Here is a 25,049-nt window from a genome sequence, read left to right as displayed (position 1 = left end):
AATGTCTTTTTTAGAGAGCACTAAGATCCTCCAGCCAACTGCTCCTAATGCAACCAAGGTCTCGTTTAAAAACCAGAGGTGACCGTGCATTTGCCCTTAGACTCTGGAATAATCTCCCAGTTGACATCAGGACATCGGAATCAATTCAATCGTTCAAATCCCGTTTAAAAACACACTAGTTTAACTTAGCTTTTTTCAAATTAGTGTGACGTTCATTCGGCCTGCAGCACGCCGTGTTAATGCAGTTTTAAGTATAATTGTACTATTTGTTCTTTGTTCTGCCCGAACTGCGGTTTCATGTGAAGCACTTTGATGTACACTAGCCTTTTAAATGTGCTACATAATAAACTTTGACTTTTTATTTATAGATCATCAGTTAGATAAATGCAGAGGAATAAAAAGTGTAACATTTTCCTGCCATATGGAGCCAAGTAGAAGCACAAGCAGGAAATGGAAATACTTGAGTATGTATACAGCACCCCAAAGTTGTACTTGCAGTAAGTGCAGCACTTAGTACCATTTAGTCTGGACCAACCCACAATCAGGGGTCGTTATCGTCATGACGACTTGAAATTTGAATCTGCAGGCAAATAGCAGTAAAACGCAAGATGCTTGTTTGGTGGAGCTCGAGCCTGAGTGCAAGGAAGCAAATATATGAAGCCCATCAAAGACCTGAAAGCTTTGATGGGCTGTGTCCTCCTCCTCTCGTTCCCCTGCAGTTTACTGGGTAATTACTGCATTGTGTAAACAGCTATTTCTGTAGCAAGTAAAGACCATCGTACATATCATAAGTTTACCAGTCTCACAAATCGTCGTCATAAATACACATTCCTTAACAGTTTATTAATAGGACCTTTGAGCTCAATGGTAATTAATTAGCAGTGGAAATCATTTCTGGTAGCATCACAGAAATGTAGCAGTGACAATAATACTGTATGCTGTAATCGTACTGGGCAATTAGTGATACAAAAAACCTGTTTTATCCTGTGAATAAAAGTATATGTTTTTGTCAATGTACCATAATAACAGAAGCGAAACGCAATATTGTGTCAGGACAATTCACTATTTATGCACAATAAACAAAGGAGCATAGCGCCACAATTTCTGTTCAGCGCCAGACTTGCTTGTAACCTATATCACCAATTATGTTATGAAAATGACGCATTAACTACAACAGCAGACTGACCTCTGTGTAAATGCTTGGAGCAGACTAACCTGTGAGCTGGAGTGTTCTAGGACGTTATATTTGGTCTTTGAATGGCTGCAATCCAGTCGTGTCTTTGTCACTTCGGAAACATGGCTCGAACAATTTCTCTTCAACGACGTAATCCGATAACAACCGATCTCTTTACCCGTCGGCTTCCCGTGGCTGTCATGCGACCGGCTATTGCAGTTAATAATACAGCAGCTTCTTGACATTTTTGTGTTTCTTTTTATCGCTGTGTGACTGATTTCGATTGAAAGCCTGCGTGCGCTAGTACCGCTTGCCACGAGTTCCCAGAATTCTTTGCGGTTTTACCCCTGAATGACGTCACATTTTCTAATTGTTGTCTAATTGGCTAATTGTTAACTAGAACAACAATACATCGTTCAAGTGGAACAGCGAAGCGCAAGTACGGAAGCCAAGGGGTTGTCACATGATTGTGGGCATTGTAGGCTCAGCCAATCAGAGTTCAGCCTTCCTAACTTGAATTTATCGTGAAATGGGGTCTTCGTAATTCCACTGTACATGTTTTTATTCCCCATTTCATATTGGTACCAATATCGGTACTGGTATCAGACCACCTCTAGTTTTAAGACTAAATTCCACCTCGTTAAATCAAATGTCCTGTTTTTTAATGTATATTTACTTTAAATTCCAAACACACAACACTCTGCATATGGCTCAGTCTGCTGCCAGCACACATTTAACTCAGGAGATTCAGTTCTGCCTTGCTTGGTGCTAGCCGACCTGTCAGCTCCTCAGAGCCCCTCACACACACACACACACACACACACACACACACACACACACACACACACACACACACACACACAGAAAGCAGAGACGAGACAACCCCTGCATTCGCTCCAGTGGTTAGACTGTCTGACTGGCTGTCTAACTGTCTCACACTCTGTTTACTCCTCATTTGCTTACCCAGCCAGCTCTGAAGCCGTGGAGCGGCTGCCAGCAGAGATGCCCGCAGCTATGGAGGGGGGAGGGGGGGATAACAGGGGGGAGACAGAAGGACAAATTTGACACCAGTAGCAGAGACGGCACAGAGACGGGGGACGGCATTGTTTGGTAATTGTATACTTTTACAGGCTGGACAGGCTTGTGGTCATTTTCTCAGTAGTAAAACGAGGTAGACGGTGAGGCGGGGCATCGGTTGATGAAGATTGATTTGTGCCTGTGCAACCAGGGAGACTTATGTAAGAGTGAAGGAGGGACGTTTCCTCCCTTCTGCAGTTCGACTCGCCTGCTGATTTTTTCAGTCCTGACAAACTTCCACATGCAGACATGCAGTCTGCAAACTCCCCTGTGCGTCTGCACTTGGACCACATATTTGTAACTTTTCTTATAAACGATTGCAAGTTTTTGTATGCAAGTTGGGGGATCATGTTAAATGTTATTTGACAGGACAGAGCGGACAGTAGACTGGAAAACAGGGAGAGAGTGAGAGGAAATGACATCAAACCCAGGCCACCTAAACCAGGTGAGCTATAATGGAGCCGTTCACGTTAATATCTCGAGATCATAGGAAGCCTTGAAGCATCTTAAGATGAAGATTTAAGCACTTGAACAATCTAGATGCAGACCGATAGCCTTGATTTATTCCCCTCTGTAGCGTTTAAAATTCAGAATTAAAGCCCCTTTACTCTCGGCTCAGATCTGAGCTGCCCAGAAGGCCTTTATTGATCCATCGATCGGGCTTCCTCCTGCCGACGCGTCATCAAGGCGTCTCCTTTTGTTCCTGTCCAAAGCAGGCGCGGCCCCCAGCTGAGGGGGTCTCAGGCCAGCGCACGCATGCCAATATTTGGGTGAGTGAGGCAGAGTGCAACGTCTCTGTCCGTTCCACCTCACTGCTCCTTTTCTTATGGGTTCACAACAACCCCCCGCTTCACACACAAACACACGACCACAGACACACATGAGGATGAAGCATAAATGCATATGTGCACAAAAACCACACACACATAAACAGAGACTCCACATATCCTCCAATCCAGTCATGACAGCTCATCCAACCTTCCATCCCCCTTTCCCAGTGTGTGTGTGTGTCTCTGTCTGAGGTTCTTTTGTGTCCAGCGGACTTTGAAACGTCTATTTATTCGCCGTGGTTTAATTGTGTTGTCGGCAAGTTCTGTTAGCATCACAATAGGAGCCACTGACCGACCGGCTCATGGTGCCAGGCCTCCTTTCAGAGAGGCCGTTTCATTTTTAATGCGCCTTTGCATTGTTTCCAAAAATTCATAAATTAACCTTTTGATGAATCTCTTACCCACAGTGGCACAAACGTGTGCACATGCTTGACTGGACACGGCCCGTTACAGCCACGATGCAACGGCTGCAGAGGCACATTTTTCTTTGCTTACATCCAATTAACAGCACTCAGTGCACTGCTGAGCAGTAACAGCACACTTTGAAGTTTCTTCGTCTGTCTTTGGAATATTTTAACGACGCTGTTGCATTATGTCACTCGCGTTAGGCAAAGACTGAACATGTTGGTGTACAGAGAGTCTTTTGGATTTTTTTTATCAACCTTTTAGACATTTAGAACTATGCAGACAAGAAGTCAATGCTAAGAAAATAAAAACCTTCAGACGATCTGTTTTCCCAGCTCCCTCTTTGTGTCTGACACTCTCAGGCAAACACAGGCACACTCACTGATGTCTTCATCCATCTGTCGTTCTCAAGCATTGTCAGGGTAGCTCATTTCATCTCCACTGAGGCCGAGGCGAGGAGAAAACAGAAAGAAAAACAGAAGGGGATGAAAATAGTGACGGTCTAAACTGAGAGTCAGTGTGTTATTCTGCAGCCAGAGGACAGAGAGTGAGAGCTGGGGAGGAAGCTTGGACGAGCTGGACTGTGATCTGAGATTTTCCACTTTTTTCTCTAACTTTGTGTTTGTGAGATCAGGAGTCTGATGCCATCGAACTGTGACAACTACAGTCTCTGTGTCCAAAAAGCCAAAACGAAAACACTGTCCCTGTTTGAATGCTTGATTCACGAGTGCAGGTTATCCAATAATCCATCCATCCATCCATTCGCTTCCGCTTATCCTTTTTCAAGGTCGCGGGGGGCGCTGGAGCCTATCCCAGCTGTCATAGGGCGAGAGGCGGGGTACACCGCGGACAGGTCGCCAGTCTGTCGCAGGGCTATCCAATAATGCAATTGCAATGTTTTTGTTTTAATGACAGGTGTGTGTGTGTGTGTGTGTGTGTGTGTGTGTGTGTGTGTGTGTGTGTGTGTGTGTGTGTGTGTGAGAAACATGTATTTTCTGTTCTGATCTAGTTGATCTATGTCTAACTTAAAATCTGTCATTGTGCAGTAATTCCTTTTTTAAAAAGTACATATATCAGGGTGGGGCGATCGTGGCTCAAGAGTTGGGAGTTCGCCTTGTAATCGGAAGGTTGCCGGTTCGAGCCCCGGCTCCGACAGTCTCGGTCGTTGTGTCCTTGGGCAAGACGCTTCACCCGTTGCCTACTGGTGGTGGTCAGAGGGCCCGGTGGCGCCAGTGTCCGGCAGCCTCGCCTCTGTCAGTGCGCCCCGGGGCGGCTGTGGCTACAATGTAGCTGCCATCACCAGTGTGTGAATGTGTGGATGACTGGATATGTAAAGCGCTTTGGGGTCCTTAGGGACTAGAAAAGCGCTATATAAATACAGGCCATATATCAGGGTGTGTGGTGGAGCTATTTTACAGAGTTAACAGTCAAGTCTATCGTTCCTGTGACAGTTTTCTAAATGTCCTCTTTAAACTTTGTTATCTTTTAAAGCACAAGTCAAAGCCCTGCTGCCCGACTGTTTAAACACCTCAGAAGTGGAAATCCTGCAGGTTTGTTACAAACCTCAAGCTGCAGGCAGCACTCACAGGCTCCGCCCTCACATTGAGCGTGGGTACATTCCTCTCTGGTGGTTCTCCTCCCTCTTCTACGCAAACGTGCCAGCCCCACTTCCTCCCACCCAACGCCCCGACTGCACTGTTTGTCACAGGAGGAGCATCTCCTGACTGCTGGTGAGAATCATCAGGGTATATTTTAAAGATCTGAGCGTTCTGATGGTGATTTTAGAAGGGTTTTCTTCTCTGCTTCACATACCATGTGATCCTGACGCGTGATATTGTCAAAGAGATCAAACATGAGCAGTTAATCTAAGCGACTCCTCGGTGCACAGAGAGCAGGAAGCAGTTGCTGGTAAAATACCAAAAGCGCTCCGAACCTGCATTTGGAAACTATCTGAAGCACCTGTGTGATCGTACAGCTGCTGAACTCCACAGAGGACGAGCACGAGTCCAACAAGATGACATTTATTGAAAAGTAACAAACTATAGAACAAGTAGTAACAGACTGTTTCAGTAATAGCTTAATATATCAGTATATCTAGAGTATACTGCCATACATCGGAGACTTGCACAGAGAGCAAATTAACATATTTTTGACGATTTGCTACAAAAAGGCTTCGATTACTCACACTACCCGACCGGGTTAAGACAAAAGATACAAAATTAAGACAATTAAGAGAGTTGTGCAAATTTAAAACCTTCTACAAATGAATTACGAGGCAAATGTACAAAACTATACACACCAAAGACTTCTGTAGACACGGAAAGAAAAAATCACTATTGCAGCTACAAGGCTATCACACTAAGTTTTGTTATTTAAATCCATAACAACACTAAAGTTAGATATTCAGGTTTTGGCAACATTTCTGTTTCAGATATGACCGACGCTTTTAAGCACAATCAGACATTTTCCACTTGGCAAAACGACATAAAGAAGAGTTTGTATCACAAAAAAAAAAGTACATTCACTAGAATGAAATCTGTTTTCAGACGAGCGATAACAAAAGATGTAACCCTTCCTTCAGCAAGTACACATGACCCTGAGACAGATAAGAACAGACAGAAATCATCATCTGAAAGCCGACACAGACGAGTGTCTCCTTCAAGTCGTGATGGGCCACGTTCCCTCTTTTTTCTTCCTTTTTTTGCGAGCTTGTATTTTCAGTTAGGAAGAGGATACAAATTTAGCTCAGCAAGATTGAGGGAAGCCCAAGTCCAACTTCTAAAAACACAGACAGGAAGATCGTTTCTGTTCACAAAATCATACACTTCCCCAAACGTCTCCTCTCCCTCTGCACATGCCGGCCGCAGCAAAGGTCTAATTCAGTCTGAATAAATTACACCTGAGTAAACAGTGTCAGGAGTGGGCGGGGACAAAGAGGGACATCTCAACTTCCTTCTTCGCGGTGAAACAAGCTAAAGTGTCAGTTAGAGCGGTGATGCACTGGTGAGAGGATGCACGTCTCCGGACGAGCAGTGCAGGGCTGACAGAGCGACAGCAGCTACAGAGAGAGAGACGTGCTCACAAGGCCCTGCTGGACACGCACCAGCGAGTCCACTTCAGACGCGGGGACAACACGGCAAAGTTACACAAGAAGCACGAGTAAACACATCGGGTAAAAAAACAAAAGTCTCTGTGCTGTTTCCAGGCCTTCGCTCATGTGCAGTTGGAGATAATGTGAATCAGTCTGGATGGAGAAACGACGGGAACACGCAAAACCCCCTCCTCTTCCTCTTCCTCCTCCTCGGAGCCGCCGAGGGGGGGCACATTCCTGCATACCAGACTCTGAGGCTCATCTGAGGGAAAAAGACAGAGAGGGATTAATGTGCTGGTCCCGTGAACTCTGCTGTACAAGGACCCTGTATGAGAACGCCGGGCACATGACCAGAGGGCCTGGACGTTCTCAGGGAGAGGAAGGCAGAGACCTCCAGGCTACACAGCAGCTTATCACTGTGCTGTTTTATCAGGCTTTGGCCACAGAGCATTAATAACACCTCTGAACGCAGCAACATTTAACCATTTATGTGGCTTAGTGATGAATATCTGAGGGTGCAGAAGTTGGGACCTGTGAGTGAAAATAAGCTTCAGTGAACTCAGATAAAAAGCACATATTCCAAAAACCATCTGCTTTATCCTGATAGGAGGCTTTATGCTGCAATTCCTGCATCTGCAAGCTGCATTTTTTAAAAATACAAACACTGTAATGAATTCTTTGGAATCTCATATTCCTCTGCAACCTCACTGTCTAATTTTCCTCTCGTGGCGGTATGAGGAAGTCGTCCTCTGGATGTTTGGGACGCTGGACAGAAACCTGAACCTGGTGGTTTGCATACTGCACATTTGCAGAGATACTAATAACCCGCCTGCAGCGTGAGGCAGCGAGTTCGTACTCGGGCTCTGCTGGGGGTTTGTTTGAATAACCTAAAGACTCTAATTTCCACGGCTGACAAAGCCCGATGATACTTCAGAAGCCTTCACTGATCCACGCACATCTGTGACGGTTGTGAATACTTTGCCTGAAGCGTAACAGTCAGACACAGTTGGAGAATATTTGTTTGCACGTTTAAACTCTTGATTGCTGTGATAGGCTGGAGCTGTTCAGGCTCTAGTTGTTTATCGCTGCGAGCGTGCTGATTCTACCACTGCAGCAGACATGCCGGTGACATTTCCAAATCTCTATAAAAGCTTCCTTTGAAAAGGAGCTTTATTGTTATGCTGCGTTCCACCTCCTGATATTTATTCTTGAACTCTGTCAGAGGAGTTTTGCCTTGTGAAATGAGTCGTCTGTGATTGGCTGCTTTTCACAAGCGGAAGATGTTAAAACAGCAGGTGGGTGGAGCTCCAAGCGTGGAAGAGAAAGCCGTCCGTCGAGCATTTGAACAGCCTGAAGCTTGCAGTGATTACTGGCACACACACTGTATATACACAAACCTTGGCTTTGTTAAATTGTAACCACTATTTTATCTTTTTTTGGCTTTATTGCAAATAATCATATCATTCCAATTTTACCTGTTCATGGTTCAGTAAGACTCTACAGCTAGGCTCCTCAGCTAGCTTAGCTCATCCTGCCTTGAAAAGCAAGAACAGCAGCACTCATTGCATCGCATGCAGCTTTAGGCCTCTGCTTTCTCTGTCAGTGCACATGTGCATGGCTCACCGGCAGCACCGGTTGCTGTGCAGATGATGAAACCCAAACACGCCGCCACTTTGCTCAGACCGTGACAGCTCTGTTTATCAAAGCTTCATAAGAACTGCGGCATCAGGCCGTCACGTCCAGGGTACGACGAGCTGAACCGCGGCCCAGACAGTGAAGAACATTCACCAAGTGCTTAAAGACACCAAAGCAACAAATATGTAATGTACTGCCGTGGTTAGTTCATCCACTGAGAGATAATATCCTCGTCTCACATGACCAAACTTGAGCTCACTGTCACCTTGGATGAACTCCAGACCGTCACTTCCTTGTTACCTGTCACATCAAGGTCAGTTTTGCGCAACACCGTGCTGCATCGTTTACAGCGTTCACCTTTCGCCCACATTTCAAAGTACGGCTCTTCATTAGACACAGCTGTAACCCAGGAATTATCCAGGTGCGCTGTGTGCGTCCAATCAGGAGCAACTGCTGCGTGCCTCTGCAGACCAAACAGATGGGCTGGGACTAAATGCTGCTCTGCTTGGATCTGCCAGGTTCGCCTCATGTTTTCACAAAAGCTTGTCTCATGAAATTACACAACGTCCAGTTTGAGACACCTGGAGAGGAGCGGCTCACAGAATGACACCTGGCATGTTGCAAAAGCTGCATTTAACTAAAACCCACATCTGCATCTTCTAGAAGCCCAACGAACCAAAGCCAGTCCTTTCTTTAGCCCAGTCCTTTCTTTAGCTGTCCCCTGTGTGCAACAAGGTCTGTGCCATGTTTACTAATGACCACCTGAAACTGCAGCGTATTGACCGATGCATGAATCGCAGTCACTTCATTTACATGAGTTTGCATTGTTTTCAGGGATGCGTGAAGGACTCTGGGAATGAGCTCCGGCTTACAGGCATCTTGGTACGGCTCTAAAGCATAATGAGGCGCGCCTGATGAATCGCTGCAGAAACAAAGAGCATCTCTGTGACTGGACGAGCCTCACTTTCAGCACCACTTCAGCAAATATTACGCAATTTGGATTAATTACCAGGCAGACACACTGTTTCCTTCCCCAGCTGGCTCTCTGAGGGGGGCCGCTGTAACTGTATGACAGCTCGTCTCTTTTTAAGGGTCTAATCGAATTAGTCTGGGTGATTATTCAGCCATTTTAAGCATCGTCTTCCCTTTTCTCCTTTTGTTAGTCCCAGCGTGGAGAAAAGACCAATAAAAACACCATTAGGTTTATGCAAATTTCAGCATTTGTGCTGAGGGCTGTAATGTGGCAGATTGATTACTCGAGGGACCCGAGACCAAGTGTGCGTGCACGTGCTAACTCTGACTGTACGTGCACGTGTGCGTGAGCTGGGGGGGGGCGGGCCTTGTTGTACACAGATGCCACAATAAAAGCTTCATTCAGCCCGTGCTCCTGGTGGCCCTCACAGCGAGGCATTAATAAAACATTAGTATTGAGTGACTGAGGCCTCTGCTGTCCTCCTCCCCGATCCCACCGTGACCTTTCCATTTCACAGCAGCTGTTTGGGGATGAAGAGAAACCACCAAGGAGTCCCTCGGTGACCTCTGACCTCTCCAGGTGTACCCTATCACAGAGAGCCATGCCCACCTCACAAGACCGTCGGTTAAAGCCGTTAAAAAGCTGAATTGTGGGGGGGGGGCAAAGGCTCAGGCAACATAACAGGCATTTCAAGGCTATTACAGTTCAGTGGTGAGAGAGCGGGATCCAGTTACGTGTTGTCTGCCTGTAGTCTGGCACCAACGACGGACCAGGCTGTCCCCCCGGATGCCATCCAGCTTATCATTTCCCAAAAGACGCACTAAATAAACGAGTCTAAACAAAATTACACGCGTTTAGTTCTGCGTGTTTTAAACCCGTCTGTGAACGTCACAGGCTCTTACTCCCATTCCCAGAACAAACACGAGCCTTTACAAACACTCTTCCCCCATCCACAGTGGGTTCTGGCTTGGCCTTGAAGTCTGCGGTTAGTCACATCTGGTGGAAATGCACAGGGCAACAAACTGCAGTAGGTGGTGACAAAAAAGAAAAAGAAAGACACAGCACGGCTGGTAATCCCATACAGGCCACGCAAACCACAAGGCGACATTAACAAATCTTTACTAATGGGAAAGCAAGCCACACCTTCATTCCTCCCAAATTAGAGTGAGGACGGCTGGTTTTTACTAGGAAGGGCAATGCCAGCAATGTGTAAAGTCTCACCAGACTGCTGGGAGGAAACAAACACACACACTTGCAGAAACACAGTATTCTTCTCTCTAACCCCGGCTGAAAGTTGAAAACTTTGGAGCAACGTATTTTTAGGCAGGCGTTAGACTCGGCTTCCAAGCGCTGGAAAATATAGCTTTGCTTCTCCTGGTCTTACTCGCTTATCTCCTCCTCTCCTTCAGTTTGTGCGTACGTTTGTGTTTGCCCCCCTCCTCCTTTCTTGGGTGTGTGAGAGAGAAAGTCAACAAGGGTCTGGGGAAGGAGTGTGTTTAACAAGCTGGAAATCTGAGCTTTCTCCATCTGTGCAGTAATTAAACATAAAGGCAGTCAGCAGCAGGACGGCAGCTACTGTAACTGCGAGGTTCATAAAGACGCGGTTCCTTGATCTTTCACAGGCAGCCTGTCTGTCTCCATCCCAGCCCAGAAACCTTGGCTACCATGGATACAGTGGCCCATACCAGCAGCCCCATAATGCTAAGCCCCCAGCCCCATCATCTCCAGCTGTTTACTGTCGACGCAAGTCACACATAAGCCTCCGCTTCTCGCTCGCCTCTGCTTTACTCTACTTTCAAACTCTCTGGCAGAATAAAAAGAGGAGGTGCCTTTACTGTTGCTTTTGCACTGTGGGGGAGGAGGATTTACCCAGGATGCACCTGGGTCTGTCAAACAGAAAATAACAAAATATGCACAGAATTTTAACTTGAGCTGTATCCACTCTGGCTATTTTCTAGCCAAACATTCGTCAAGCACATATAAGAACAGCTCACATTTACCGCTGCATTTATGATTATCTGATCGAGTCCGTCTAGTTTCAGTCAACTTGGTTCTTAATCACGATCTCTCAGTCTCATGGTGCACAGCATATGAAGCTGGAGGAGACCAAGCAGTAAACCCCCAGGCTGGAAAGTAAAACCAGCGCAAAGCAACAAAACCTGAAGTTTCTCAAGAGGCCACTTGAGTCTGGCCCCAAAAGCGAGTCAGTCCACTTATGCCTGGATTATACTTTGGTTATGGAGGTTATGGACAACTGGAGACCCGAAGGCCAAGCAGTCACTCCTGCTTCTCTGAAGTCGGCTTGTTTTCTTGTTTTGACGTCCTCAGTGCAGCCATCAAAAATACAGATCCTCGTGTCACTGCTTAGGCTTCAGACTCCCACATTAAAACAGCCAGGAGTGAAAACATTTGCTCTCTACAGACAATTTCAATTTCCATCACAACAGCTATTTTTTCCAAAACACGGGATGGCAACTGCCAGACGACTGAAACTGAAATGTTGTAGTCGACATTTACAAAGAAACGGCTGATGTCATATTAGCCGTGTCCATTTTTTGTTTACAGTCTCTGTAGAAAGCAATTAAGTTAGCATGAAGAGTAGAAGTTAGTTGGACCTCTTCTAACTTTAGTTACTTTTGCAGAGTGACATGCAAAACACTCTTGTTAGCTTTAGACAGAGCAGATAGAGCCAGGCTAGCTCTTTCTACTCTCTGTGCTAAGCTAAACTACACGACCGCTGGCTGCAGTGTCGTAAAACCCCTCCTTGTTTTTTCCTTTACAGTTTTATTACTGTAATAAAGATAAAACCCTTTAATTTCAAATTCAAATTCAGCTGTTTTCCACGGATCGCACCAGAACTGAAATAAGGTCACAGCACGGGCCTCGTGAAATTTCAAACCACCGGGAACGTGTGAAAAATAAATAAATAAAGCTGCTCACTGCGCTTGTCATTGCACCGTGTAAAAGCAGAAAACGCCTCAGGAGTAAAGCATCAATCGATAGACTCGCATGAAACTGAAAACTGCCCCTGCCTTCCCTTCAGGCCAGTTGGCTCCTATTATTCTTGAGTTGTTGTAGTCAGTCATATTTTTATACCCTTTAGACTTTCTCTGTTCCTGAATTCCTGATGACTGGTTTGACTGTTTGTCACCGTGGGAAAAACTCGTCAGCACGTATGGAATTCATTTTTCTTTTTTCCTTTTTGAAATCCTTCAAAACCTGGGAGCAAGTCGAGGACTTGTTTGTTTCCCCGTCCTGTAAAATGTCCAAATCTTAAGTGTTGCTTCACACGAGCTAACAAACAGAATGTCTCTGATCTTATCTAAAGCACAGCGAACGTGACGCATCGACTTTTCAAACTGCCTCGTTACAGGCACCCCGTTAGCAGCATTGGGCCTGCAGAGCTCCCTGCACCCTTTTGCCATTCACTACAAGCACAGACCTGATGCCTGCCTCTCCACCTCGCTCCCGTCAGTGTCAGAGGTCTTGTTGTGCAGCTCTCGCTCTGTAATTATCAGCACCACTGACATTCCTCCTGCTCTCTAAACCAAGACTCCTCCATGTTTACCCGACACCCAGCCGGCACAGCAGCTAGATAATGTGTAACCACTGTAACCATTAGCAACCCTGAAAACACAGAAGAGTCTTTAAACTGGACGGTTTAAAGAGGCATTCACCTGGACTGTGTAACAGTGTAACAGTAACAGTGTAACAGTAACAGTGTAACAGTGAAACTGTAACAGTGTAACTAACAGTGTAACTGTGTAACTGTAACTGTGTAACAGTGTGCTTTATGCTAGCCAGGTCCCACACATGATCTGAAGATTTAAAGGGGAACTATGAATAGCACACATACAGTAATTGACATCTTGTTTGTTTGCGTCACTTTAAGAAGCTACAATTACTCACCGCAAAACCTCAGAGCGTCAGTGCATCTCTATGCTGAGAGGTACTTCCATGTGCTGACGAAGGCAGTGGGAATGAGCGAGTAGGGCACGCTGGTCACGCTGTCCCAGGAGTCTGACGCTGGATCGTAACAGTCTAGCGTCTTGCACCTCTGAGCCCCAAAGTACCCTCCGACCACATAAAGCCTGTTTCCCGACGCCACAGCGTGACAGCTGATCCGCTTGGCTGTCACGTCGCCAAACTTTGACCACTGATACGTCTCGCTGTTGAACCGATACGCCGAGCTGGCAGAGAATTCGGTGTCGCCGCCGATCACGACGACGTGGTTGCCGACCACGGCCGCTGCCGTGTATCGCCACAGCTGCGGACAAGCGGCCGGCACCGACCACCGGTTCTGGCAGGGGTCGAAGCACTGCACCTTGGGGTATTTGTCTCTGTTTACACTGGTGCCCCCAAAAGCGAAGAGTTTGTTTTTGGCGCCGACAACGGCAGCGTTGCTCACTCCTTCTCTGAGCGGGGCCACGAGGGTCCATTTATTGGTCTGAGGGTCGTACTGTTCCACCTGCTTGAGAGAGACAGATGGAGAGGCGGGGAAGGATCCGGCGAGGGAAGTGTGTCCTCCCACTACGTACAGCATGTGGTCGAGCTCCGCGGAACCGTGTCCGAACCTGGCTACCAGCATCGGCGCCGCTTTAGACCACTCGTCGTGTAATGTGTCGTAGACCCAGACATCTTTGGACGCTCCATTCTCAGATCCACGTCCTCCAGTAACATAGACCTGAGGGACAGAGAGAGAGCGTGTTTACATCGTCGAGGGGTCATAAAAGAAAAATGACACATTTAAGTCGATTCATTGCTTAAATACCTTGCAACCAATGGCGCAGGCGCTGCACTCTTTCCTGGGACTGGGGATGTCTGTTTTGGGGGTGATCTCCTTGGTCTTGTTATCAATCACGTAGACTTTATCACACATGAAAGTCTGACCTCCGAGCAGCAGCAGGGCCTGACTGACTTTTCTTGGACGTGCACAGAATCCGGTTACGATCCCATCGTTCTGGAGGATCCGCATCTTACACCGCACAGCGTCTTCGACGATTTCCCGGCACACCTTGTGGCACATCACCAGCTCCTCTGAAGCGACGTTCTTCAGCAGGTACGATTCAGGCAACAGCGCCAAGCGGACGCAGCGCAGCAGCTCGGGCAGCTCGCTGTGCCTACGCTCCATGTCCGCCTTGACCCAGTCGATAACGGCCTCGTACACCAGGCTCTCGTCCTCCACCTCCAGTTCCTCACTAAGGATGAGCTCCTGAACTTTGTCCTTGGGGAGGCTTAGGAAGTCTTCTGTCCTAAAGAGAGTAGCAAAGTCCGCCAGGCACATCCTCCACGACAGCTCATACAGTCTCTGACACTGGTGGGCGTCGGACAGCAGCATCATCCCGAGACAGTTGGACTGGTGAAGGTTCTTTTCCAGAAACTCTGCCGCCGCGTCCCTGATGTCGTGAAACTGAAGCATGTCTCCAGCTTCCAGCAGTGACTCTGCATTTTCCTCATTGATGATGACCCGGGCTGAGTAAGCGTAGTCAAGCAGAAGCTCCAGCACTTCCGGGTGGAGAGAGTCGTGGAAGTTGACGTCACCGTCGTGACTCTCCCTGAGCCCGCCGCTAAACATGGCCTCGAAGTACCGGCTGCAGGAGGCCAAGACGGCGCGGTGGCAGGGGAAGGAACGGTTGCCGGCCTTCAGCACGACATCTGTGAAGACTCTGCGTTTGCGTAGCAGGTTGAGCTGAGTCAACAGGCTGTCCGCGTGGGACGTCTTGTGGAAGAGTTGGATATTCATTGAGCCAGAACTAGAGCGAGACTTTCTGTTTTCGTGGTTGCTGACAGACATCTTGACTTGAACCTGGAACACAGAGACAAAAAAACATGGATAAGTTACTCTTACAGCTAATTCTATTTTGATTACAGTTGGCCAGATATAAATCTTTTGATGTGAGCACTCCTCCCATTTGATGATTAAACAAAAACTCTGCCGCCACCGATGAATGGGCTGTACATGAAATACTCTTATCAGTATGTCAGGCTGCAGCGGAAACGGACTTCAGACTGTGGAGAGATGAAAGGAGATCAGATAAGGCGCACTCCCACGTAAACCCAGTGTGTGTTAGTGCACCAGTGATTTACACAGTGCAAAAATCTATAAAGCATGCATCACTGTCAGAGCCGTGAGAACAACCGGCTCTTAGAATAACCTTCAACGATTAAGGTTAGGCTAGAAGCAACACCTGGGTGTTTCCACCCTCTTCCATTTCAGGGCTGTGAGTCACCTCCAAACTCGGCAAAGCCAATAAATTCCTGCCAGCTTGTTGTGTTTCTCAGCTGGCTCACATACAGGAGCTTTCAAGCCCACATAAGATGTGACACCTCAGAGCAGCTCCTCTAGGATAAAATTATGTAACCGCAGTGCAACAAGGGAGAAATAGAGGAGGGGGGGGGGGCATTTTCTGATCGTTTATATATGAAGCTTGAGTGGGAGTGACATTATATGGTTTGTTTAATATTCTAGGAAATATTTCAGCTACCCACTTGTCCTGGCACGGCGCGGCGGGCTAACAAAGAGCCCACATATAACTTGAAAACGACCAAATAAATATCTTCCGCTTTAAAGCGCCCATTGTTTCACAGCAGATAAATTTAAATCGGCCATTCAACCCAGCTGAAAGAGGGACGGTGGACTTCCGTGCAGGGGGGGGGGGGGGAAACAGCGTGTGTGCAGTAAATGTGAAACTCTGGTCAGCACTTCCAGCATGCGCTCAACTTTCCTCCCAAGTTAGCAGCTGCAAAGCATCGGCCGAGATCAAAGGAAACAGTGTTACAGCTCAGTAATAACGCGCGCGAGCGCCGTGGTACGGTTGGATCTTACCTCGGTGGGAAAGGCAGCGATCCCGACTCCTTTCTTTATCTCGGCTACAACTTCCACCCGTCGTCGGGTTTGTGTTTGAAGTTGTGGCACACTTCAGGCGAGTCCGCTTCCCGACTTTAAAGCTGTATCACACCCTAAACTCGCGGGAGACGGTTCAGCCATCTGTTTGTCTTCACACTCTTGGGTTTGTGCCCGAAACAAAACAATTTTTGGAAAGTTAGCCGCTCGCTGGTTTCTGTGGGTGAAGCCAAGCAGCGTGCCGGAGAGCGACGAGCTGAGCGCAGAGAGAAAGAGTCGAAGCAGCAGCGGTGGTGTTTCCTCTGGCTCCTCCCACTCCTGCTCCCGCCGGCCAATGGGCTCAAGCATCAGCGCAAAGCTTTCCTTTATTCTCCAGCCAACCTGGATCAGTGTCCGTCATTATATTCAGAAACCATCGCCATGAATCACCCGAAACACCTGTCACTGTATGTTTCACCTGCCTGCTTTGTTCTCGCCTTTCCTTGGCTTGCGCGTAAAGAAGAAAATCTCCATTTCAGCGCTATCAATGAACGCCAAGCAGCCTGTGTTTGTAAAGGATTTAGCGGAACAACACAATGGAAAAGGGGAGTCTGTGAAAAAAGACGACATAACGATAGACAGAAAAACTATCCAGGACGGCATCGATGCTGGGTGTAAATGCGCACAGGGTTAAAACTACACGTGTAATACAGGCTGATGTTTAAGAAAGGTTTTCCTGAAAGCTGTTGCTGCTGAGATTTTTACACTTTGATGTCACAAAACAGTCTAAAGATCACTTAAAATGACCTTCATTTCACAGACCAGTCTGCTCACCCAGCTCTGAGTCAAATGTGACCGAGATGAACAGCATAAACATAATTTCATGAAATAACTATTGTTACTAGAAAAAAAATCAACGCATTGATTGTGAAAGACAGCGGTGTGAAGTTGTAAATAACTAACCACGATTTTTAACTGAATGAAAGGTAAAAAAGTTACATGGAGGTTACATCATATAAGATTTAATAATCTGCTCTCTAGAAGGTTTTCAGAAAGTCACAGGTCCATCCAGCACACCCATCCCCACCCACAGATAGTCCAGAAACCACACAAACATTTTGCTTAAATTACTGAGATTTTTTCAGATTGTTTTCCAACTCGGTCAGCTATTGCATTATTTTGCACCATTTTTATAACACAGAGGTCTCAGTGTTGCACAACTCTTCCATAATGCTCACAAGAATAAACATCGTGGCAGTAAATCCCAAAATTTTTGATTATTTTTGAAAACCACAAAAATAGCTACCATGTAGATAACAGAGCCTATTCCATGCAGTGGGATGGGCTGCAGCAGCCCCCTCGTGAAGCCGAATAGGATAAGTGGGAGAAAATGGACAGATCAACTGTGTACATTTTAATTTTGGAATGTAAACTATCCACAGGTTGACAAAGAATTAAAAAATTAATGATTAGAGTAAGAAAACTGCATACTGAAGTTCTTAAAGGATTTTCGCACATCATACAAGACGGCCAATCAGTAAAATATCTGGAACAACAGTCTTAGTGATCATATGATTGCAGGTTGAGCGCTGTGAGATTGTTTCTTCAGCTGAATTCTTGGCATTTTCTGCAGGAATTAAGCACTCGTGAGGTTTGCAACAATTCATAAAGAATGCGCCTCGGATCCAAGCAGCCTCTCAGGACGAGAAGCAGGTCAGTGAGGAGTCGTCTAAGTCAAGCCCGCTTGTACTTGTCTGCAACTCAAAGTTTTAGAAAAGAGACTAAAGTGAGAAAATGTAACAATTATGCGCCAGCCTTTGCTGGGACATGCCCTGACATGTGTGACTGATGATGTGAACAATTTATTCTGTTAAGGTGTGTCAGTTTCAAGGCTCTCACGTTGTTCCAGTGGGTGAATTTAAATGGATTTGAATTTCTGCTAATGTTATTAGTGATGCTTTGACAGGCCACAGTGTCTGCTGTGGAAAAGCGTAATAGAAGTCAGCAGAGAAAACCTCATGGATTTAAACAACACTGGTTTGTTTGTGCACCGAGAAGACTGAAGTCCACCAGAGTGGGTGCCACACATCTCGGGTTTCCTCTGCCTCTCTTCCTGTTTTGAACTCCTTCTTAGTGTCGCTCAGCAGCTGCTTTTGAAGATTACAAACTGCTGCTGCTGCTTAGCTTTCAGAATTTGTGTGGATGAGAGAAGCAGTGTTTTAAGCCGTCTTCCCTTTTATCCACTATTTCCTCTCCTATTATTTGCTTGACAGGGGATTTACATTTGAGTGCATCTCATTTATCAAGTAAGCAGACGTCTCTTTCTTATACAGCGAAACGTCCTGGAGTAACCTCACATCCTGGTGCAATACCTCAAAGTCTGACAGTCATAAACTGGCTGGTAATTCACAATTTTATAACAATTGTAGCCGCTACTCATTACTGCTGGAAGAGCCAAATGCTTTTATGCACACAAGTGCCTGAAGGAGATTAAGAATTTAAGCAGATTAGATTAATGAACTCGTGATTGTAATCTAGGGTTAATTCATTTTGCTTTAACCCACTCCTCCCCGCCCCCGGCCCTTTCGACCCCCAGGGCTTGAAGCCTAACTGGTCTGTGGAGTGTGTGTGTGTGTGTGTGTGTGTGTGTGTGTGTGTGTGTGTGTTGTTCCAAGCTTTGTATGACTGGTCATTAATTACTGTTGGGCAGGCGCAACACTAATCAGACCCCCTACGATTGTTCATCAACACCCCCGACAGTGCAATAAACCACTCAGTGAGCGTCTGTTTAGATGACAGTAACCGCCACTCCATTGTTGCCTACACTGTACCACTTATTTGTTCGCTCAAGGCAGGTGGTCTTCTTAGTGAGGTCATCGAGTCTGAAACATAAAGCTGGGGGTCCTTGGAGAGGCCATCCTTAACCCTGGGCCCCAACGCAAACAGCACAGAGCTCCTTCTGACTTTCTATTCCTGTAGGCGACTCTGGCTTTTCATTTATTTTAGCCTGCAGTAAATGTTTTGGCTCATGACCCGCTTATCAAGGAGAGCTGACATGTTTAGTCCTAACATTTATTGAAAATGATGTTATCTTTAAACAAGTAGATTTGACAGAATTGTCCCTCCTTTTAGAGTGACAGCCCATCCATAGATGGAAGAGAAATGCAGTTTAGTCATTAGAAGGATAAAGTGTATCCTGATCAAAGTAACACACAGAGAATCAGGAAAACTTGTGCTCGGACTACAATTTAAAGAGTGACTGCTCCTTTCAAAGGATGTCCGTGTGTAACTATTTTAAATAAATCTCAATCTGAATTTAAGGGGTGCATTAAATATTTTATATTATTATTTTTAGTTAATAATAAAATAAATAAAAATTATGACTTATGGGTGGAAAATAAATGAATACAAAATTAATTTCAGTAGAGGAAAATCAGCCTCGTTACAGATTAAAGTCTTATTATGTGCAGTGACAGGAAAGTTGACCTCACATGGTGTTGATCTGCACAAAGAGCATCTGCTTCATGAACAGTCACAAACATGTATCGACACATCTAACTGAACTTAGTCAAACTCGAGGGAGTATTTAGCGGAGAACAGCTCCACCGTGTGGCAAACAAAAGCACTTTTGTTAAGGTGGATCACGTGCTATTCGTAGGGGTGACCAGATGCCCTTCTTCATGTTGGACTGCACCGCATTTTTTACCCCTTGCGCTCCTGTCACGCATATTGAGACAATGTGCCGCACTTTGTGTAAATGACCTTTAAATTTGGTAAATATTTTTACGTTTGTTTGAAAGGCACTTCGGTTTTATTTTGAAATCCATGCTTTTATTTTGAAACAGGAAACTGGCACAAAACCGTTAAAGGGCTGTTAGTAACGTTTCTTTTAGGATATGGTAAAATAGTGTGCCTTAAAGTGAAAAATATGTACGTTTACTTTGCCAATTAGTACCTGGCTGACAGTGGCACAAGGTTTGTTAATGTTTCCTTCAACGGAATAAGTTACATGCAATCAAAATGTCGTTTAATAGAGTTTATATTGTTAACCTTGAACTTGACCTTTATGTGTAGTGGTAAGTTAGTGAGGTGATACAATGAATTGAGTGATGTAAATTTGATGTATATGCTATATGTGAGCAGGAGAAATTTGTTTCCTTTGATCTTATGGTATTAATATTGCTGGTTTTGTTTTGCTCCTAGCTCTTACGGTGTCTTCACTGAATGTTTCAATAAAAACATTTCCAATAAAACCTCTGTGAAGCATCAGTATAAGAGACCATCATTCAGCCAGGGATGCTACACTTTGACCGGCTCTGCGGGATGCGTTAAAGTCTGGATTTTTATGCCCAACACTCTAATGCGCTAACTCTGAAACCAATAGGGGGAGAAAGCCACCTAAACGTTACACGCTTTGCAGATTTTGAATCAAATTATCCAACAGAAAATTTAGCCGCAGTTTATATCGTTTTTTTTTCCTCTGGATAATTTCATTAGTTTCACACAAGGAAAAATGTGGCGTAAAGTGACACTACACGTGTCTCTTAATTGGCTAGAAAAATGCTAACGTTGGCTCAGTAAACATTGCATAGATGATGAAATCTAATGATGATTAACAGACAGGAAAAATAACAGGACATAAAGTTCAGATCCGCTTCATCCTTATTTTATTTACTTAGCAAGACAGTTGCTTTTAAATGCCATTTATTTGGCCTTTACATGCAAACCCGCACAGTACCTCCCTGTATTGCCAACATGTCCCACATGGTCCCACAAAAACACCGTTTTTAAATGTTCAAATGTAAATATACATAGTAGTACTGATCTGTAGGAGAAATGCTACTTGTAGCAGTACAGCTTATGTTGGGGGGGAAAACTACATTTCCCATGAAACCGAGTGGCTTACACGGAAATGACGCAACAAGCACAGCTTCTGTCAAGGGCATCGGAAACTAACGCCGGCTAAGGCTAGCAGCGGCTGTTTGCACGTGTATTGGAAGAAGCTCCGCAAAGGTGAGTTTGAAGAACACGACTGAGGCGGAAATGGACGGCTTTGGTTCAGACTTCTCAGCAGGAGGGTCCGGCGGGAAAATGGACACCGGTACCATCATGGAGCAGGTCAAGGTCCAGATCGCGGTGGCTAACGCTCAGGAGCTGCTGCAGGTAGATCAATGAACACGGCTGCTAAGCTAGCAAGCGCACATTGAGGCTCAAAGAAGTGCTGAGTGCTTTTATCCTCACGGGTCAGAGCTACACAGCTTTACAGTAGCTTCGTTTTTCGTTCTGTGTGTAAGACTGTTTTATTTTTTAGCCCGCAAAAACTTCAATAAGGTTGATGGATCCTGCCAGCATGTAAATACATGGCTCATATAAACACACGAGCCAGCACTGAAATGCTGCCGACACAAAAAGATCCTTTTGAGCCACAACGTTGGAGGGTCTTTTAATACATATCTGTTTTTTTTTAAAAGTCATGCAAATATTCTGCGCTGCTGCTGTCAGAGTAGTAAATGCTAATAAAACACTGTTTCTATTTCAGAGAATGACCGATAAATGCTTCAAGAAGTGCATAGGCAAGCCTGGAAGCACACTGGACAACTCTGAGCAGGTATGCACTGGCTGAGTCGCTTCAGTGATGCCCTGCTGCCCAGAGCAAAGAAGTGATCACGTTTTAAGAAAGCAGGAGGGCATAACAAAAGTGCTGCAGGGCTCTAAGGCTTACCTGACAGGTGCTTTTGAGTGGGGCAAGCGCAAAAACATAAGGTGCTGCTGAGGTACTGCATCATCTTGTAGAATAATATATCAGGTTTATCGTAGGATAAGGTGGACCAACATGTATCCACTCCTGAGTCTTCATCAGTGTCTCGTTTCCAGGTTAGAGTTGATCTGGGTTGGTCTATCTCTCTGCAGAAATGCTCCTTGCATGCATATATATATATATATATATATATATATATATATATTAGGGGTGCAACGATACACAAAATTCACGGTTCGGTTCGATATTTTTTCGATACAAAAAAAATGTTCATGCCTTTTTAATTTGTCATTTATTAAATTTTCACGGCACATTCTGCACCACATCTCTGTGCGTTCATCATTTGTTTGAAGCCAGCTCACCTCCACCAACTACTTGTCCGAGAATACGCGCTTCTTTTGTGGTTCGGACTCCTTCTGACATTTCTTTGGAGGTGGAGGAACACCAAAGTAATTGCTTAAACGAGCTTCTTCGGCATCTTTAAGAGTTCTAAACAAATGTCTGTCCTTCTGAAAAGCTTATGAACGCAAACACGCGTTGCAACTTCTTATCTTGTGCGCGTTTTTTATTTTGACAGCGAATGCGCACCTGCGGACCACTTATGTGCAGCCCTGGTTATTTAGCTCGTCATATTGCAGCCACAGAAATTCTTTTGTCCATGAAACCATAAAGCTGCACTTTCTTTTTGCCTTATAGTCTGATTTGTCATAACTTCTCCGTTTTGTGGTAAGCTTTTCTTTGGCTGTCACTTCTTCACCCTGACCTGTCTTATTTGGCTCAGCAGAACTGAAATATATATCCTGCTACTTTTACACACGGACTCACATAAGCTCAGCGATCCTCTGCGCGATCAACCTCTCACATGTTTAAGCTGCGGGAGATTTCACTTGTCATGTTTGCATAGTAAGCTAACGATTAATAAGACGATGTCAGAGGAATTGGTGCGCAAATTATCATCACTCACAGATCAGTGCTGTCGCTCTCTATACACAGTTCGCATGATTGCAAAGTGAAAGCAAAAAAACAAGCGCAAATTCAAACGCGACTTCAATATGTCACATATTGACAGTGGCTCACCGATGCCAATGACATAATTACCCAGCTACATTTCTGAAAGAATGCAAAAGCATTGACATATATTTTTCCTACAATAGCCCGACGGGCAGGGAAGAGATAGATTTTGGTAGCCCGACTGGAAAAATCGCTAGCCCTGGGACGTCGGGCTAGCGATATTGCGAGCCCTGTATCTGATTGAGGAATCACTCATCTTTGGAAAAGAGAGTTTATTACAGAGAAATGGCTCTTTCAAAATAAAAGCTCTACTATACGCTTCTTCTGGGCTATATTCTCAGCAGCATATTAAACATATCAGGTCCCCATAAGGAGAATCCTGTGCTAACGGCTGTCTAAACGGGTACAGTGTGTAGCATGCTGCTTGTTGTTTTTGTCTGCTTCCACTTGTCTTTGCACTAGGATGCTGTCGGTGTAAATGTGCAGTCATATTCGTTGTGTTCCCACTAGTGCTTTCAGGTTAATCTCGTTGAAATGACCTTAACGCCACAACACGGCAAATCTCCGTTAACGAGCTACCGCGGATCGCCCCGTGCGTGGGGCTGGACAGCGTCAACACGTTAACGAGCTAACTGCGCTAACACACTAGCTCCCACCCATGTAATTAAGCATTGCGTGGCACATCCAACATACTGTTTTACTTCAGTCCATGACGCGCTTACCTTCAGGGTCATACGTCACATGAAGACCAAAATAATTCCAAAGGCAGATCTGAATGAGGGTGGGGGAGGTTCAATTTGCCATGTTGCAAGGAGAGCTTAACTTCTGTCTCGCTAGCTTGCCCTGCGCTCAGTGAATCTGCACTCGACTGCTCCGCCTAGGCTGCACTGTCCAGCCTAGGCGGAGCAGTCGAGTGCAGATTCACTGAGCGCTCAACACAGACAGCATCATCAGAAGGAAAGTTTATAAAATAAATTAAAAATTTTGTATTGTTCGATACATATGCGTACCGAACCGAAAGCACTGTATCGAACGGTTCAATATCGATACGAATATCGTTGCACCCCTAATATATCTATCTATCTATCTATCTATCTATCTATAGATAGATAGATAGATAGAGGAGTGCATCAGAAACATTTTTTGTATTAATCACAGTTTTAAATCGGTTAAAGTCTTTGTAGACCACGAGTGGTTTATTTCTCTGGACTCTTTTTGCTTTGTCCCTAACAGAAGTGTATCGCCATGTGTATGGACCGCTATATGGACGCCTGGAACACCGTGTCCCGAACATACAACTCCAGACTGCAGCGAGAAAGAGCTCGCATGTGAACTCTCTTCATCTTTCCCTTCTTCAGGCTGCTGCACACAGCGAGGGCCGATGCAGTGCTCTGCAGGAGGGCCCGCGCCGTGCACGACTTTGCCACGCAGCGGCGCAACATCTGTCACAGTACCTCTGACAGGCAGAGCACAGCCTGTGGACTGCAGCCATAACGGTGTCTCTGTGGACAGTTTTTATTTTGCTCTGAGGAACAGTTCACTACCAATGTTAAATCGATTGTGTGTTTTACGTTAGAAATATAATCAGTCATCTTCTGCGGGTTCTTGCCATGCTGATTGGAAACACTAAATTACCTGCTTAGGTGTGAATGTGTTTTAAAGTGTTTGCTGATGCTGTGGCAGGAGGCGGAGCCTGCTGTGCTGCTAAAAGGACTCCAGGTGCAGTTTGGCTCAATAGGCCCAGCTTACTTCCTGTGACTCATCTCCCTGCCCATCGAATGCTTCTGCCTGTAATACCAATAACAGTAAACGTCTCCCAGTCACTGCAGACTCTCCTTTAAACACTGCTTCACATTCTTTGCCGGGTGATTGTGCTTAGAGATTAAATATTTCCTGGAGCCTTAAAGGAAAAAAGTGCTTAAAAATCATCAGGAAGAATCGAAGCGTTTTGGTGTTTTCACCAGCATGAATTTGACATTTCCAAGCCTCCAAACAGACCTATATCAAAGTACGCCTGGAGAACAACACTGTTTTGTCTGACGTGTTTTCTGGTTGTCACTCTATCTGCTGCCCTCCACAGTAGTGGGTTTGTTCCAGCGGGGTCTCCCTCGCCCTGACGGGGTACTGCACCTTTCTCAGCTTCGTGTGTGTGCGGTTTGTTAGATGTCTGGGAACCTGAGTTTGTGTGAGGAGCCAGAAAAGCTGTGAACATCATTTGCAATCAGACTAATAATAAATTAATCAATCAGGTGTTCTCTCGTTTCTGATCAAA

General features: G+C 45.5%; 2 protein-coding genes across 2 annotated transcripts; one reads left to right on the top strand and one right to left on the bottom strand.

Moving 5' to 3' along the window:
• Window positions 1-5,491: 5,491 nt before the first annotated feature.
• enc3 (ectodermal-neural cortex 3) lies at window positions 5,492-16,352 on the bottom strand. The gene is made up of 4 exons (XM_026159110.1): window positions 16,012-16,352; window positions 13,957-14,991; window positions 13,095-13,869; window positions 5,492-6,839 (listed from the first exon to the last, which is right to left on the bottom strand). The coding sequence occupies exons 2-3, from the start codon at window positions 14,977-14,979 to the stop codon at window positions 13,123-13,125; spliced, it is 1,770 nt and encodes a 589-aa protein (XP_026014895.1). The 5' UTR covers window positions 14,980-14,991; window positions 16,012-16,352; the 3' UTR covers window positions 5,492-6,839; window positions 13,095-13,122.
• A 4,502-nt stretch (window positions 16,353-20,854) lies between these two features.
• Window positions 20,855-25,027, top strand: timm13 (translocase of inner mitochondrial membrane 13 homolog (yeast)). The gene is made up of 3 exons (XM_026158207.1): window positions 20,855-21,171; window positions 21,548-21,616; window positions 24,011-25,027. The coding sequence occupies exons 1-3, from the start codon at window positions 21,052-21,054 to the stop codon at window positions 24,107-24,109; spliced, it is 288 nt and encodes a 95-aa protein (XP_026013992.1). The 5' UTR covers window positions 20,855-21,051; the 3' UTR covers window positions 24,110-25,027.
• The last annotated feature ends 22 nt before the right edge of the window (window positions 25,028-25,049 follow it).

The sequence above is a fragment of the Astatotilapia calliptera genome, chromosome 23, assembly GCF_900246225.1.
Source record: "Astatotilapia calliptera chromosome 23, fAstCal1.2, whole genome shotgun sequence".
NCBI classification, from domain to species: domain Eukaryota; kingdom Metazoa; phylum Chordata; class Actinopteri; order Cichliformes; family Cichlidae; genus Astatotilapia; species Astatotilapia calliptera.
Note: the sequence above shows the minus strand (reverse complement) of the source record. Positions and strands in the feature narration are given on the sequence as shown.

Excerpts from the sequence above, each read along its gene's own strand:
- timm13 (XM_026158207.1), top strand. The coding sequence starts at position 21,052 with ATGGACGGCTTTGGTTCAGACTTCTCAGCAGGAGGGTCCGGCGGGAAA. Across the intron at positions 21,172-21,547 it reads ACGCTCAGGAGCTGCTGCAG|AGAATGACCGATAAATGCTT; the intron begins GTAGATCAATGA and ends TTTCTATTTCAG. Across the intron at positions 21,617-24,010 it reads CACTGGACAACTCTGAGCAG|AAGTGTATCGCCATGTGTAT; the intron begins GTATGCACTGGC and ends TGTCCCTAACAG.
- enc3 (XM_026159110.1), bottom strand. The coding sequence starts at position 14,979 with ATGTCTGTCAGCAACCACGAAAACAGAAAGTCTCGCTCTAGTTCTGGC. Across the intron at positions 13,870-13,956 it reads CCTGCGCCATTGGTTGCAAG|GTCTATGTTACTGGAGGACG; the intron begins GTATTTAAGCAA and ends TCTGTCCCTCAG.